Here is a 16,196-nt window from a genome sequence, read left to right as displayed (position 1 = left end):
TTGATCCTGTCCTTTGATTCTAATTGTGACCCTCATCTGGGTTGCTCACTTTTTGTTTCTGTTTGCTGACCTGTGATTGTCATTCTGATCTGTTTCTAATCACTCATCTTTGATCCTGATTGTAAATGTCATCCTGGTTGCTCACCTTTTGTTTCTGATTCTTGACATGTGATCATCATCCTGCTCTTTGTTTCTGATCACTCACCTTTGATCCTGATTACTACTCTTTTGTTTGATCCTTAAAGCTGATCTTCAGCTCTGATTGCTAAACCTAATCCTGTATGGCAACCTCTGAGCCTGTTCAGTGCATTTCAGTCCTGATCACTGAGATTTGGCCCTGACTGCTGAACTTCTAAACAGTTTCTTTGATCCTGTAATTGGGTTCAAACCAATCAGCAATAAAGATCAAGCATGAGTATTATGGATGGATCAAAAAAGGGATCCTGATCTGGATCCACACCAAAAGTTAAGGAGTTCTTCACTGGCTCAATCCATTCCAGGTTTCATTCAAAATCAGTTTGCTCATTTTTATGTATTCTTGCAAACAGGAAAAACAAAACAATCATACTCACAGCAGCCTTGTCGGAGGCAATAACAATACAACAAAAAAGAAAATACAATTTGCAAATAGACTAGATAGAGGCCAATGTGGAGATGGTCTCTGCAGTTGACAGACTCAGAGGGGGAAGCACACAGACAATGAACATGGTCAATTATTCACCACATCTTGCTGCAATCCATTACACTGCATTTATTATACATTATATGGCCAGCGACATGCCATGCAAGCCTGAGCAGCTACTCTCCCTGCCGAAGGCAAGGAGGCTTCCTGCAGTACTTCATCGAAAAGACCGACTCTGACACAAGCAAGAAGGCAAACGCATGCCTCATGGACACAGAGCTAGAAAAAAGAGAGTAACTCTTTTTTTCTCCATCAACTCTGAAAAGTGACAAAATAAGATACACACCTGCTGCCTCTTTATGTTAACTAAGGTATTAATTTATACATTATTTAATCATCTATGAATATGCCAAACACCTTTAATAAATAACAAAATGCATTTAACTCTCAATCCATTATTAGTTCATATACAAATAATGAAGGCTTATGAGTGCAATTGTTAATATTTCTCATATCATGGATGCATTTTTTACAAAAAGGTAGTAGAGTTGTTCAATGAACCAAAACATATGGGACCAAAATGAACATATCATATATCCTTGTCATTTGACTGGTGGATTGTATGTCATATGGTGTTGATTATGGTCCTACCATACAATACCATCTTTATTCATAAAAGCACTTTAAAACAACCACAGTTGACACAACATATAATAAAACATTAAAATGTACATTCAAATAAACACTAGGTCTTGCTGGGGTGAAAAGCCAAGGAAAAGAAATAGGTTTTAAGACTAACTGTGAAAGTGGACAGTGAAGGGGCCTCTCTAACATACAAGGAGAAGCTATTCCACAATTTGGGTACAATGAAAGAGAAAGCCCTATCCCCTCTGAGCTTCCTTCCAGATCTTGGTACCTCTAGGAACAGCTGGTCTGCTAACCTGAGAGACAGACAAGGTATGTAAGGAAGATGAAGCTCAGAGGTAAGGCAGGGCAAGACCATGAACATTTCAAAATATACATAAGAATTTTAAAATGAACCATAAAATATACAGGCAGCCAATGAAGTGAGGCCAAGACAGAGGTTATGTGCTCTCTCTTTCGAGTTCCTGTCAAAAGTCACTCAGTGGCATTTAGAACCAGCTGCAAATGCGAGAGTAGCGACTGACTGATTCCCACATAAAGTGAGTTACAGCAGTCCAGATGAGATGAAATAAAAAGGTGTTGGGTAGGGTGAGAGGAAGGAGACCACTTGATCACTGTTTCAAAGTGCTACCGAGAAAGACGACTTCACTGTTGCCAACTGGACTTTACTACAGCCATAAAGCTGTCCAATTTAAAATCACTTTCCCCTTTAAAACCAAGATCAGTAATAACAGGTTTAAAATACACCTTCAATGATCCAAAGTCAAAAGAGGAAGACTCACAGGGGCCAATGGGTCATGCAGGAAGTGGCGGTCTTGTGGTTATGCAGTGGGCTTGAGACCAAAGCATCCTAGGTTCAAATCTTCATCTGGCCAAAAAACCATTAAGGGCCTTTGGTAAAGGTCCTTAATCCCCAAGTTGCTCCTGGTGTGTAGTGGGTACCATGCATTGTTGCACCCTGGCAGTGGTGTGTGGGTGAATGTGAAGTATTACTGTAGAGTTCTTTGAAATTCTGATTCAGATGGAAAAGTGCTATACGTGGTCTGTGAGAAAAGTATCTGACCTTTTTATTTTATGCAAAAAATATATGGATTTGATTCATATGTTTTTACGTCAGCCAAGCTTGAACCTTCGTGCGCATGCGTGAGTTTTTTTACTCCTGTCGGTTGCGTCATTCGCCTGTGGGCAGGCTTTGAGTGAGCACTGGTACACTCCTCTCATTGTTTTTTTCATTGCGAGGAAATGGCGGAATGATTTGGGTCTTGTTCCATCAGAATTGTTTCAGAAACTGTTCGAGACAGGCAGCTGGAAACCATTCGGAAAATTCACATGGTTTTCGGTGAAAATTTTAATGGGCTTCACAGAGATCACGGAGTGTTACTACCGCTTTAAGGACGGCCCACAATGGGCCACAATCAGTCGAGTGAGTATAAGAGAAATTGTGGCGAGCTGGGCATGCCCCAACTTGTTCTCTGACACTCCAAAACGGAGGTGTTCTTTGTCTTGCTCCATCAGCGAATCCGTCGTGACGCACGAAGCCTCCGCGTGGCTTTCCATGACAGAATCTCTTGTTAAACGTGAAATCTGCCGGAAAATGGCTGATGTCCAGCTCTTGTGATAACCAGAGAAATTGCACACGATGGTCCCGGATCCATACAGCGATCCGTTTAGAAATGAAATGGTCGTTTCTGCCTGTCGATCGCGGCTCGGAGTGCGTGCGCCATTGTGGGCTGTCCTTAAAGCGGTAGTAACACTCTGTGATCTCTGTGAAGCCCATTAAAATTTTCACCGAAAGCCATGTGAATTTTCCGAATGGTTTCCAGCTGCCTGTCTCTAACAGTTTCTGAAAAAATTCTGATGGAACAAAGCCCAAATCATTCTGACATTTCCTCACAATGAAAAAACGACGAGAGGGGTGGACCAGTGCTCACTCAAAGCCTGCCCACAGGCGAATGACGCAACTGACAGGCGTGAAAAAACTCACGCATGCACAGGAAAGTTCAAGCTTGGCTGACGTAAAAACATATGAATCAAATCCATATATTTTTTGCATAAAATAAAAAGGTCGGATATTTTTCTCACAGACCTCGTATATAGCAATTTTCCATCTGAATCAGAATTTGAATCAGAATCAGAATCAGAATAGCACTTGGACTGCATTTACAGTATATATAGTGTAAATGCAGTCCATTTATCCCATTGTATGGAAAATAGTTAACTGCATGATTTGTCTTTTTTTGTGCAATTTGTTTCCATTTACCATTCATTTTTGTTCTGTTTTGCTCAGTTGGACTGAACTACCCTTTCATAAAAATATGTCCATGTGTTGGCCAAGTGGTTAGTGTACTTGGTTTCAGTGTGGAAGGTTCCTGTGTCAAACACCACCCCTGCCGCATTCCTCCATGTAATATGGAGTTGCGTCAGGAAGGGCACCCAGCGTAAAACGTGTGCCAAATCAAAATGCAGATCTACCTCAGATTTGCTGTGGGGACCCCAAATGCAAACAAGGGAGCAGCCAAAGGGGCATACGTTACAAGACAGGTATGGAAGCAGGTGGACTTTATCTTGACAACAATCTTTTTAGGTGTTATATAAAACAAATAATGAATGTTTTATATTCATGCAGTGGAAAGTATATTTTCATTTGTTGAACATTCCAGCTTTCGAATATTCTTACCATTGCACTCATAAACATTCATTATTTGTAATGCCTTAACTAATGTCAATAAATGTGCCTGTATTGTTAAGTGTTAAGAGCTGTTTCCTACAGGTAGATTTGCCATTCAGTATCATAGTGTTTATATGTATTTACAGACCTGATTGTATCAGAACTGAAGCAGAATAGGTCCTGATTAGTACTTTGCTGGCAGACTGCTTGGGAACACCAGGAGCTGTGTGCATGTTTCTCAGTGTAGGAATCCATTGTCAAATAAATATCTTTGCTGATCTGTACCAGATACACTGTGGTGACCGTGAGTAACCAGGGAAAGAAAAAAATCTGGTCTGAAGGAAAATGAAGCATGACAAAATGGTTACACTGAGGGTGTGTGTAGGGGCACTGAAAGTTTGGGGTAATGATGGGAAAAGCAAGAAAGTTGGAAGATTTGATGGAGAAGAGGACATTCAGAGGGTCGTATCTGCAAGAACATGGATGGGATAAAGCTGCCAGGTAGAACAAGTGAGAAAGAATATTACCCAAAGAACTCAAAATGCGTTAGTCAGTGGGTTTGATAAGGCAGTGGTTACTGGCATTTCTGCATATGATTCCTGTGTTGGCTGTGAGAGGTTCGAAAGGACATCTTCTTGGATAAAATGGGAGAACATCAGGTTAAAATGATTGAGATCGAAGTTAGAAGAGTTAGAGAGGTGACTGGAAGGGTACATGGAAGATCATAAGTAAGAGTGAAAACTTAGGAAGGGGTAATGATGGAAGAGAAAGGCAAATTGACTTTCTGATTTGCAAAAGCAAAACAGCAGATGGACTAAGAGATCAGGATATGCAGGAAAACAAGTCCAAAGCAGGCTGTACTAAAGACAGAGTGATGGAGATTAAAAAGAAGGTTCAGAAAAACAGGTTCAAAAAGAAACAAACAAAACAGTAAAGGTATTGCATTGAGTGGATGAAGAGGTGTTGGGTAGGGTGAGAGGAAGGAGACCACTTGGAGACATAGATAGGAAACTTGTTGGTATAACACCGAGGTGCAAGATGCAGGAAGGGTTAAGAGAAAGGCAAAGGAAAAATGACATGTCAGGAAGGGAAAAATGTACTGTGCACTTCACTTTTTCCATATTTTGTTATGATACGCTTTTATTCCAAAATTAAATTAAGTAAATTCATTTTGTCCCTCAAAATTCCCACACATCAATGCTTCACAAGTTTTTGAATCTCATCGGTAAAGAAATCAGGTGTCTTCTCTAGGTACTGATGATGCACAGCTGCTTGCACCTCTGCATCATTAGTGTAACCGTGTCCCTACAGGTGTTCTTTCAGTTTGGGGAAAAAGGAAAAAGTCAGAGGGCGTGAGATTCATACTCCACGGTGGGTCTAGTAAGAGCAGGCTACTATGCATCCTGTGTTTGTTGACTAGTATCTGGATGAGCATTGCCATGCTGAAGAACTGCATCTTTTTCCAGTGTGTATGCAGCTTTTCTAAGTGTCCACATCAGTCAGAGGTGACAGTACTGCCGTGTTCCAAAAATTCTATGAGGATTACGCCATTGCACCTGCACATAATGCATCTGTGGCTGTTAACAGGGCACCTTCTACGGGCGTGGTCATGCAGCCTCCTCATGGCTGGATTTTCTCCCGTCAAACTTGTTGCCCAATTCCTGACTGTACTGACATCCACACAGGTATCACCATAAAAAAACACTCATTTGTCAATGAATGTCCATGAGTGCACATCCCTCTACCATGTGGAATTCAATAACAGCATGTTGTTTCAAACACTCATTTATTTATTTATTTACCAACTTCTTGGACCATGTTCACTTTAACATCTTATTATTGAAATAATTATGTTGGAGGCAAAGCTTTTCAGGTGTCCCTCTTAATATGCGATATATCTAAAAAATTAATGGGATTGATGACCTTCACACCAGGAAATCAGATCTCTTCAGCAGTCACTCAGCGTCAACTCAACTAAATTTCAGGAATGTCCCCAGGCCACCCCCTCAAACTTTGTTTAAAAAATTCCCAAATGTAGATATATATGATATTACTCACCATGCAAAAGATTCAATGAAGATGCAATTCCTCTTAGTTTAAGTAATCGAGGCCTTTGTGATTTGACCCTAAAAATGTCGTATGTGAAAATTTGTCTTTTTCCCCAACTTTAAGGGCTTATAATTTTATAATGGAGCCACCTAGGAAGCTCACACATATCTACAAAATGATATCCATATTTTTCTTTTGATATCAGATAATGTTTTACAATGTATGAGGCTAAATACAGCTTTTTGGCCAAAATTAGGAAAACATGGTGGAACTGGAGGCACTCTCCTGAAAATATAAAGTTTTAGAGTAGTCCCATTTTATAAAATTCTGCAGTATCACTTTCCTATACACTTTGATTTCCAATTTATAACCTCTTGAAAAAAGGAAATATTTACAAAAACATTCATGTGACTACAATTTGTTCTATATATGAAGCCACTAGTGTTGTATAAAGTCCTTTGGTCAGTTGAATGGACTTATAAAAACCAGTCTTCATTACAATATAAAGGTCTTAATCGCCTAGCCACATGGCCAAACCAAAGGACATAAATGGCCCATTTTCAAGCACTTTGAAATGTGGGGCTACTGCAAAATGTTTTAAATTCAAGCTATATACCTGTGAATATATAATAAACCTATAATGTTGAGTTGTGATGAGACAGTTCCAAGTTATTGAATATTTTCAGGAGAGCTCCTGTTCCTCCATATTTTTTGCCATTTTGGAAAGAAGGCCATATTTTTTTCTCATACAGTGCAAAAAGTATTAATCCCAGAGGTTATCTGATGAAAAAGAAAAATATGGATACCATTAAGTAAATTTGCGCAATATGAGCTTCCTAGGTGGTTCCATTATAAAATTATAAGCCCCTGAAGAAGGAATTTTCACATACAGGATTTTTAGGGTTAAAATTCAAAGGCTTTTATTACCTAAACTAGGAGGAATTGAAAGCTAATATTTTGCATGATGAGAGATTTATACATCTACATGTGAGAATTTTCTTCGCAAAACCTGAGGGGGTGACCTGGAGACCCTTAGGTGAGTTGGCACAGAATGACCCTCCAGAGGTGAAATGTTTTGGGGACAAGGATAGATACACAGTGATGAGAACATCTGAAATATTAAATCCTCCATCTTGGGGATCTCTTCATAGACATTAGCATCTTGTATACTGTGGCTGCTCAGATACTTGGTGCTCTAAACTAATGCACTTTGTCAGTAAGCGTGGTTGTAAGAGAAAAGAACAGAGGAATAAAAAGATGGAAAATAAACCAATGAGCCAAAGAAGGAGAAGGACATGCTTCAGCTTATTTCTGATCAGGATGAAGACCAGTTTCAGAGCAGACTCACTTCCATACTGGTGAGATTACAGCGGTGTGTCCCAGCAAACCAGCCGCTGTTGGAGCACTGGTCAATGTCCACGTCCTGCAGGTTCACGTCCACACGGACCACGCCCCTGCCAGCAAGACGGAATGAAGAGACAGGAGAAAGAAGCAAATCAAGAAGACGGATAGGAAATAAGCAACCAAAGAAAAGGAAAAAGTGGGGAAAAAGAAAACATGACAGTGACAAAGATGTGAGGAAGAAGTGAAAATGAAAGAAACAAAAAAGATTCTCAAACAGGAGTCAAAGGATGAAGTGGATAAAAAGAATAAAGACAAGTGACATCAGAAACAATGATGAACAGTGATGTTTTAGAAGCGAGGGGGGTGTCATATATTAAATTAAACAAACCAAGAGGGAGTGAAGGAAGCAGAAGGAAAAAAGAAAAATGAAAAGCAAGTGTGATGGTCAGAGGAAATGAGGTCAAGGATGGAACAATTCAGAAATGTGAGGGGATGTTATTGGACAAATTAATGAAATGGATTGAAAGGGGAACAACAGGAATGGTGTGGAGAAGGTAAGTATAAAAGAACAGACGGAAAGGAAGAAAAAAGAAACAAGCAAGGAAATTTAATATTTGCAGGAATATGTCTGGTTAGAAGTGACCAAAGTACTAACTGACAATCAGAAGAAAAGAAAAGGATCCAGATCACAGTGCCACAATAGAAACTACAAGGTTGTACCTTCATTATGCTCGGAAGGAGTTGGTTAGTGGATGCTGTTTGACTGGTGATTGACCTGTTTGTCTGTCTGTCTGAGTGTGCACACAATAACTCAAAAAGTAGACATGGTCCATGAATTAGGAGACACTTGATAAAATTGGATTCAGATCTAAATCTAATTGCAAAGCATTTCTTTTATTTTTCTTTGTTCCTTTTATGTCTTTCCCATTGGTTTAGGAAAAGGCATGAGTAGGTCCTTCAAGATCATTACAAAGGTGGTTTATGTTTAGGTGCCAGTGGCAATGCACAGGTAGTGTTTAATCATGACAGATATGATGCAAAATCCTGCCATAAATTCTTCACATTAATAGTTTACCTCCTTGGTCAAATCTGCAGATCACTTAGAAGAAGTTATAAATAAGTCGTTTACAGTCCCTGAGGCCTATCGGGTAGGTGCCCATCCCCAGGTACAGAGTCTACAACTCCCCCTGGACAGGATGCCAATCCAGCTAAACACAATACCCACTTACAACTGTGTGGAACTGGATGAATGATGCCAATGAAGTGTCTTGTTGAAGGACAATCAAGGATTCAAACCCAGGTCTACATATTGACAGTCCAACTCCTATACCACAGAGCTCCCTGCTCTTCCAGATGTGTCCAGACAGAGGAGGCTGGCCTGCGGAGCGTGTTTTGTTTGTGGCTCGATAGAGCATCAGGTAAGAGACTGCCCCGAGCGGTTAAACGCCAACGCCCGCCCCTAGAAACTGGGCTAGGGGTGGGCCGAGACATTCACGTGGGACACACCCACATTGCCACACGACTCCCAGTTACAATCCTTTATGAGGATTTAACCTTGAAGGCCCCAGCACTGGTGGACACGGGCTCTGAAGGGAATCTGTTAGACAGCAGATGGGCCAGGGAGATAGGGTTCCCTCTGGTGGCGCTTACCTCGCCTGTGCAGGTGCGGGCACTAGATGGCTCCCTACTCCCTCCAATCACGCATAAGACACCACCTGTAACTCTGGTGGTGTCAGGAAATCACTGGGAGGAGATCGAGTTTTTTGTGACACCTGCTACCTCCCGTGTGATTTTAGGGTTCCCCTGGATGTTGAAACACAATCCCCGGATCGATTGGCCGTCCGGGGTAGTGGTTCAGTGGAGCGAGACCTGCCATCGGGTATGTTTAGGTTCCTCGGTTCCTCCCGGTTCCCAGGCTAAGGAGGAGGTCAGAGTCCCGCCCAATCTAGGGACGGTGCCGGTGGAGTACCACGACCTTGTGGATGTGTTCAGTAAGGATCTGGCGCTCACCCTTCCCCCCCACCGTCCGTATGATTGTGCCATTGATTTGGTTCCAGGCGGTGAGTTCCCGTCCAGCAGGCTGTACAACCTCTCCCGACCTGAGCGCGAATCAATGGAGACCTACAGCCGGGACTCTTTAGCCGCCGGGTTGATCCGGAATTCCACCTCCCCGATGGGTGCAGGTTTCTTTTTTGTGGGTAAAAAAGACGGCGGACTTCGTCCATGCATTGATTACAGGGGGCTGAACGAAATCACGGTTCGCAATCGATACCCGTTGCCCCTGTTGGATTCAGTGTTCACGCCCCTGCATGGAGCCCGAATATTCACTAAATTGGATCTTAGAAATGCGTATCACCTGGTTCGGATCCGGAAGGGAGACGAGTGGAAGACGGCTTTTAACACCCCCTTAGGTCACTTTGAGTACCTGGTCATGCCGTTCGGCCTCACAAACGCCCCCGCGACGTTCCAAGCTTTGGTTAATGATGTCTTGCGGGATTTCCTGCACCGATTCGTCTTCGTATATCTAGACGATATACTCATCTTTTCTCCGGATCCTGAGACTCATGTCCGGCATGTACGTCACGTCCTGCAGCGGTTGTTGGAGAACCGGCTGTTTGTGAAGGGCAAGAAGTGTGAGTTCCACCGCACATCTTTGTCCTTCCTGGGGTTTATCATCTCCCCCAACTCCGTCGCTCCTGATCCGGCCAAGGTTGCGGCGGTGAGAGACTGGCCCCAACCCACTAGCCGTAGGAAGCTGCAACAGTTCCTCGGCTTTGCTAATTTCTACAGGAGGTTGATTAAGGGCTACAGTCAGGTAGTTAGCCCCCTGACAGCCCTGACCTCACCAAAAGTCCCCTTCAACTGGTCGGATCGTTGCGATGCCGCGTTCAAGGAGTTGAAACGGCGCTTCTCGTCTGCACCCGTTCTGGTGCAGCTCGATCCTAGTCGCCAGTTAGTGGTTGAAGTGGATGCCTCGGACTCAGGGATAGGAGCTGTGCTTTCCCAGAGCGGGAAGACCGATAAGGTCCTTCACCCGTGTGCCTATTTTTCCCGCAGGTTGACCCCGGCCGAACGGAACTATGACGTCGGCAATCGAGAACTCCTTGCGGTGAAAGAGGCTCTTGAAGAGTGGAGACATCTGTTGGAGGGAACGTCCGTGCCATTCACGGTTTTCACTGACCACCGGAACCTGGAGTATATCAGGACCGCCAAGCGGCTGAATCCCAGGCAAGCCCGCTGGTCACTGTTCTTCGGCCGTTTTGACTTCCGGATCACCTACCGTCCCGGGACCAAGAACCAGAGATCGGATGCCTTGTCCCGGGTACATGAAGATGAAGTCAAAACAGAGTTGTCGGATCCACCGGAACCCATCATCCCGGAGTCCACTATCGTGGCCACCCTCACCTGGGACGTAGAGAGAACCGTCCGGGAGGCCCTGGCACGAAGCCCGGACCCCGGAACTGGGCCGAAGAACAGACTATACGTCCCACCAGAAGCTAGGGCTGCAGTCCTGGACTTCTGTCACGGCTCTAAGCTCTCCTGTCATCCAGGGGTGCGAAGAACCGTGGCAGTTGTCCGGCAGCGCTTCTGGTGGGCGTCCCTAGAGGCCGACGTCCGGGATTATATCCAGGCCTGCACCACCTGCGCCAGGGGCAAGGCTGACCATCGCAGGGCTTCAGGTCTGCTCCAGCCGCTGCCCGTGCCCCATCGCCCCTGGTCCCACATCAGCCTGGATTTTGTCATGGGCCTCCCGCCGTCCCAGGGCAACACCACCATCCTCACGATAGTGGACAGATTCTCCAAGGCGGCCCACTTCGTGGCCCTCCCGTAGCTCCCGACGGCCCAGGAGACAGTGAACCTCCTGGTTCACCACGTCGTCCGGCTGCATGGGATCCCAACAGACATCGTCTCCGATCGTGGTCCCCAGTTCTCCTCGCACGTCTGGAGGAGCTTCTGCCGGGAACTGGGGGCCACGGTGAGTCTCTCATCCGGGTATCATCCCCAGACCAACGGGCAAGCAGAACGGGCCAATCAGGAGATGGAGCAGGCCCTGTGTTGCGTGACGGCCGCGCACCCGGCGGCCTGGAGTACCCATCTGGCCTGGATCGAGTATGCCCATAACAGCCAGGTGTCGTCAGCCACCGGCCTCTCCCCTTTCGAAGTATGTCTGGGGTACCAACCTCCTTTGTTTCCGGTGGTTGAGGGAGAGGTCGGTGTGCCCTCGGTCCAGGCCCACCTACGGAAGTGCCGTCGGGTGTGGCGTGCCGCCCGTTCTGCCTTGCTGAGGGCCCGGATGAGGTCAAAGGCCCATGCAGACCGTCGGCGGACCCCGGCCCCTGCGTATCGGCCAGGGCAGGAGGTGTGGTTATCCACCAGAGACATCCCCCTCAAAGTGGACTCCCCCAAGTTACAGGACCGTTACATCGGCCCCTTCAAGATCCAGAAGGTCATCAGTCCAGCCGCAGTGAGGCTTCAGCTGCCGGCCTCACTGCGGATCCATCCTGTATTTCACGTGTCCCGGATTAAACCACATCACACCTCACCCCTCTGTACTCCGGGCCCGGCACCGCCTCCTGCCCGGATCATCGATGGCGAGCAGGCTTGGACTGTACGCCGGCTTTTGGATGTCAGTAGGATGGGCCGGGGCTTCCAGTATTTGGTGGACTGGGAGGGGTACGGACCTGAAGAACTGTCCTGGGTGAAGAAGAGCTTCATCCTGGACCCAGCCCTCCTGGCCGATTTCTACCGCCGCCACCCGGACAAGCCTGGTCGGGCGCCGGGAGGCGCCCGTTGAGGGGGGGGTCCTGTTGTGTGGGCCGCCAGAAGAGGAGGTACTGCTGGCCCACCACCAGAGGGCGCCCTGTCTGGAGTGCGGGCTCCAGGCACCAGAGGGCGCAGCCGCCTCACAGGAGCAGCCAGGGTGACAGCTGTCACGCATCACCGGCAACAGCTGTTACCAATCATCTGATCGGAAGGGGTATATCAGCAGGACGACGTCTCCACCTCTTTGCCGAGATATCGTTCTACCTGGAAGGTAATAATCTCAGCTGACTGCTTGACAGTAACCTTTGTGATTTTTGTGAGTGATTGCAGACTTTTTTCTCCAACGAGAGGTGGAGGTAGCTTCCCTGCCATGCAGGTTGCTGGGTGCAAACGCGCCCACGTTTAATTGTGTTCTTGTTCCTCGCCAGCAGTACCAGGTCCGACACGCGGAGGCAGCGGCCACCTGGGAGTTCGGAACTTGGCGGCTCCAGTATTCCCGGGGTCCTGTGGCGGAGGAAACCGTGTGGTTCCGGTTCTACTTTGGAGAGGCGTCTCCTATCTTCAAGCCTGCCCACACGACACCTTGAATTGAATTTTGTCCATTGTTGTAATTTGTTGTATTTGTTGTGCACGTTCGCAACAGTAAAGTGTTGTTATTTGACCTATTCCATTGTCCATTCATTTGTGCCCCCTGTTGTGGGTCCGTGTACTTACACTTTCCCAACAGCAGTTTTAAGAAGGCAACAGTCCAAATATGTGAGGCAAAATTCAAGGTAAAAAAAAACAACAAAAAAAATCTTTGTAAGGTCAGGGTAAGCACAAAAAGCACAAGGACACATGAATGTAGATTTACAGCTTACAATGTGGATGAATGAAAGGAGAAGACTCTGTTTAAACTGGTGGAAAAACAGAAGCGCACTGATGAGGAGCTGATGAAGATTTATACACAACATAATAAAAGCTTTGATGTATTCTACTGTATATTCATAGTAAATGTTTGAGTTTTGCATTAATCATTCAGTTAAAATGGATGTAATTACTTATTGATTTTGGATTAGTGGAAAGAGTCACTTATATGAGGTCTATTAGAAAAGAAACCAACCTTTTTATTTTTTTTTTAATTTTATGGATCTGAGTCACGTGAGATTGCATCAGCCAACCTTGAACCTTAGTGCTCATGCGTGAGTTTTGTCCCGCCTGTCGGTTGCGTCATTCGCCTGTGAGCAGCCTTTGAGTGAGGAGTGGTTCTGTGCGCTCTGCGGATTCTTCTTGCAAGGAAAATGGCTGAACGATTGGAGCAAGGCTATTGCATCAAATTTTGCCAGAAACTTGGCGACAGCCAAGTTGAAACCATTCAAAAAATAAAAACGGTTTTCGGGGATGAAGCTATGGGCGCCACATAAATTAAGGAGTGGTACAACCGGTTTAAAGACGGACGCGTAACGGTGGAGAGTGAGCCACGCTCCGGCCGACCATCGACGTGCCAAAATGATGAGATCATTTCCAAAGTGAACGCTGTGGTGATGCGGGACCGTCGAGTGACCATCCAAGAAATTGTGGACGAAGTGGACATTAGTACTTTTTCGGCACATTCCATTGTTACAGAAGATTTGGGCATGAAGCGAGTGGCTGCGAAGTTCGTGCCGAGGTTGTTGATGGCGGACCAAAAGCACCTCCGTGTTGAAGTCTCACAGGACATGCTGGACTCCATTCACACTGATCCCAGCTTTATGGACACTATTATCACCGGCGATGAGTCCTGGGTGTACGGGTACGACCCGGAAACCAAATTCCAGTCGTCACAGTGGAAGCATTCCACGTCGCCACAACCGAAGAAGATGCGCCAAGTGCGCAGCAATGTTAAGGTAATGCTGACTGTTTTTTTTTACTCCTGGGGTGTGGTACACCACGAGTACGCACCACAGGGTCAAAGAGTAACGAAGGAGTATTACAGGGATGTCCTCCGTTGCCTCCGTAATGCTGTACGGCGCAAGAGACCGGAGTTGTGGGCCACAGGAAATTGGCGCCTCCACCACGACAATGCTCTAGCTCATTCCTCTAACTGGATTCTGACTTTTTTGTCTCAAAACCAAACTCCTGTGGTTCCACAGGCTCCATACTCTACTGACATGGCCCCTTACGACTTCTGGCTGTTCCCAAAAATTAAAACACCATTAAAAGGAACGCGTTTTGAGACAAGGGAGGACATCATGGCTGCAACGACGGCGAAGCTGCGCTCCATCCCGAAAGAGGCTTTTTTGGAATGCTTCCAACAGTGGCAACACCGCTGGGAGAAGTGTGTGGAGTCCCAAGGAGTGTACTTCGAGGGTGATTAGGTTTCCAACCCTCCAGGTAAGCCAGTTTTTTTTTTCCCCGGCCAAAGGTCGGTTACTTTTCTAATAGACCTCATATTTTGATTTTTTTAATGCTTTTACAATATTCACAGTATTATTTAAATGTAAATATAATTTCTTTTATTGAGTTTTTATTGATTTTAGTTCTGCTTTTAACTGTATAACTTCTTAAAAAAATGATTCAGCTGAATGTGAACTCTTTCTTAATTAAGTGTTGTCACTCTTTTCTGACAAACAGGTCACAGCAGGTGAAGGTCAATTCTGTCTGCTCTGTTATTGCATTAAGCAGCACTGGTGCCCCTCAGGGCTGTGCTAGTTCACCTTTTTTATTTACACTGTATACCAATGACTGCGTCAGCTTTCAGCCAAACCAGCATGTTGTTAAATTTTCAGATGACACTGTAATAGTCAGTCTGCTAAACACTAGTACCAATTCAAGTTGTCATAAATCTGGAGTGGACAGGTTTGTGAACTGGTGTGATGTCCATCAATTGCAGATTAATACTAATAAAACAGTGGAGATGTTGGGGGACCCTCGGGCTGTTGGAGGCCGTAGTGTGGTCACCATACATGGACGTAAAATTGAACAGGTGGATTCGTATAAATATATAGGGGTTTACATCGATAACAACTTAAGCTGGCACATGCAAGTGTCATGCACTTTCTTTGTCGACTCAATCGTTGACAGAGCAACGATTGAGTCTGTGTTATGGTATGGTATTAATAGGAGGTTTTGTAATTTAACGGTTAAATCAAAAACTCAAAAATTAAATCTGATTAAGATAGCTGGCAAAATCATGGGTATGGTGGTACCTGTAACTCCCCAAGAGCTGTTTGAACAGGCAAGTCTCAGATGTGCAGACAATATTTTATCAGATGCGTCTCATGTACTGCACTCTGAATATATTTGACTTAACTCAGGAAGGAGGTACAGGGTTCCTCTTTGTAAATATAATCGATATTACAGACATAAAGACATGGATGACCTCTAATTTCCTGCTTTTAAACTCAGATAAAACTGAAATTATTGTACTTGGCCCCACAAATCTTAGAAACATGGTGTCTAACCAGATCCTTACTGTGGATGGCATTACCCTGACCTCTAGTAATACTGTGAGAAATCTTGGAGTCATTTTTGATCAGGATATGTCATTCAATGCGCATATTAAACAAATATGTAGGACTGCTTTTTTGCATTTGCGCAATATCTCTAAAATTAGAAAGGTCTTGTCTCAGAGTGATGCTGAAAAACTAATTCATGCATTTATTTCCTCTAGGCTGGACTATTGTAATTCATTATTATCAGGTTGTCCTAAAAGTTCCCTGAAAAGCCTTCAGTTAATTCAAAATGCTGCAGCTAGAGTACTGACGGGGACTAGAAGTAGAGAGCATATCTCACCCATATTGGCCTCTCTTCATTGGCTTCCTGTTCATTCTAGAATAGAATTTAAAATTCTTCTTCTTACTTATAAGGTTTTGAATAATCAGGTCCCATCTTATCTTAGGGACCTCATAGTACCATATCACCCAATAGAGCACTTCGCTCTCAGACTGCAGGCTTACTTGTAGTTCCTAGGGTTTGTAAGAGTAGAATGGGAGGCAGAGCCTTCAGCTTTCAGGGTCCTCTCCTGTGGAACCAGCTCCCAATTCAGATCAGGGAGACAGACACCCACTCTACTTTTAAGATTAGGCTTAAAACTTTCCTTTTTGCTAAAGCTTATAGTTAGGGCTGGATCAGGTGACCCTGAAC

General features: G+C 44.9%; 1 protein-coding gene across 1 annotated transcript in view; it reads right to left on the bottom strand.

The window, feature by feature from the left end:
- gpr158b (G protein-coupled receptor 158b) overlaps positions 1-16,196 on the bottom strand; it is a 246,658-nt gene that overhangs the window by 202,663 nt on the left and 27,799 nt on the right. The window contains exon 2 of the mRNA XM_034182769.1: positions 7,333-7,438. Within this exon, the coding sequence (XP_034038660.1) occupies positions 7,333-7,438 (106 nt within the window). The remainder of the gene's footprint in view (positions 1-7,332; positions 7,439-16,196) is intronic.

This window comes from Thalassophryne amazonica, chromosome 12 (genome assembly GCF_902500255.1).
Source record: "Thalassophryne amazonica chromosome 12, fThaAma1.1, whole genome shotgun sequence".
Taxonomy (NCBI): domain Eukaryota; kingdom Metazoa; phylum Chordata; class Actinopteri; order Batrachoidiformes; family Batrachoididae; genus Thalassophryne; species Thalassophryne amazonica.
This window is presented reverse-complemented; position numbering and strand designations above follow the sequence as displayed.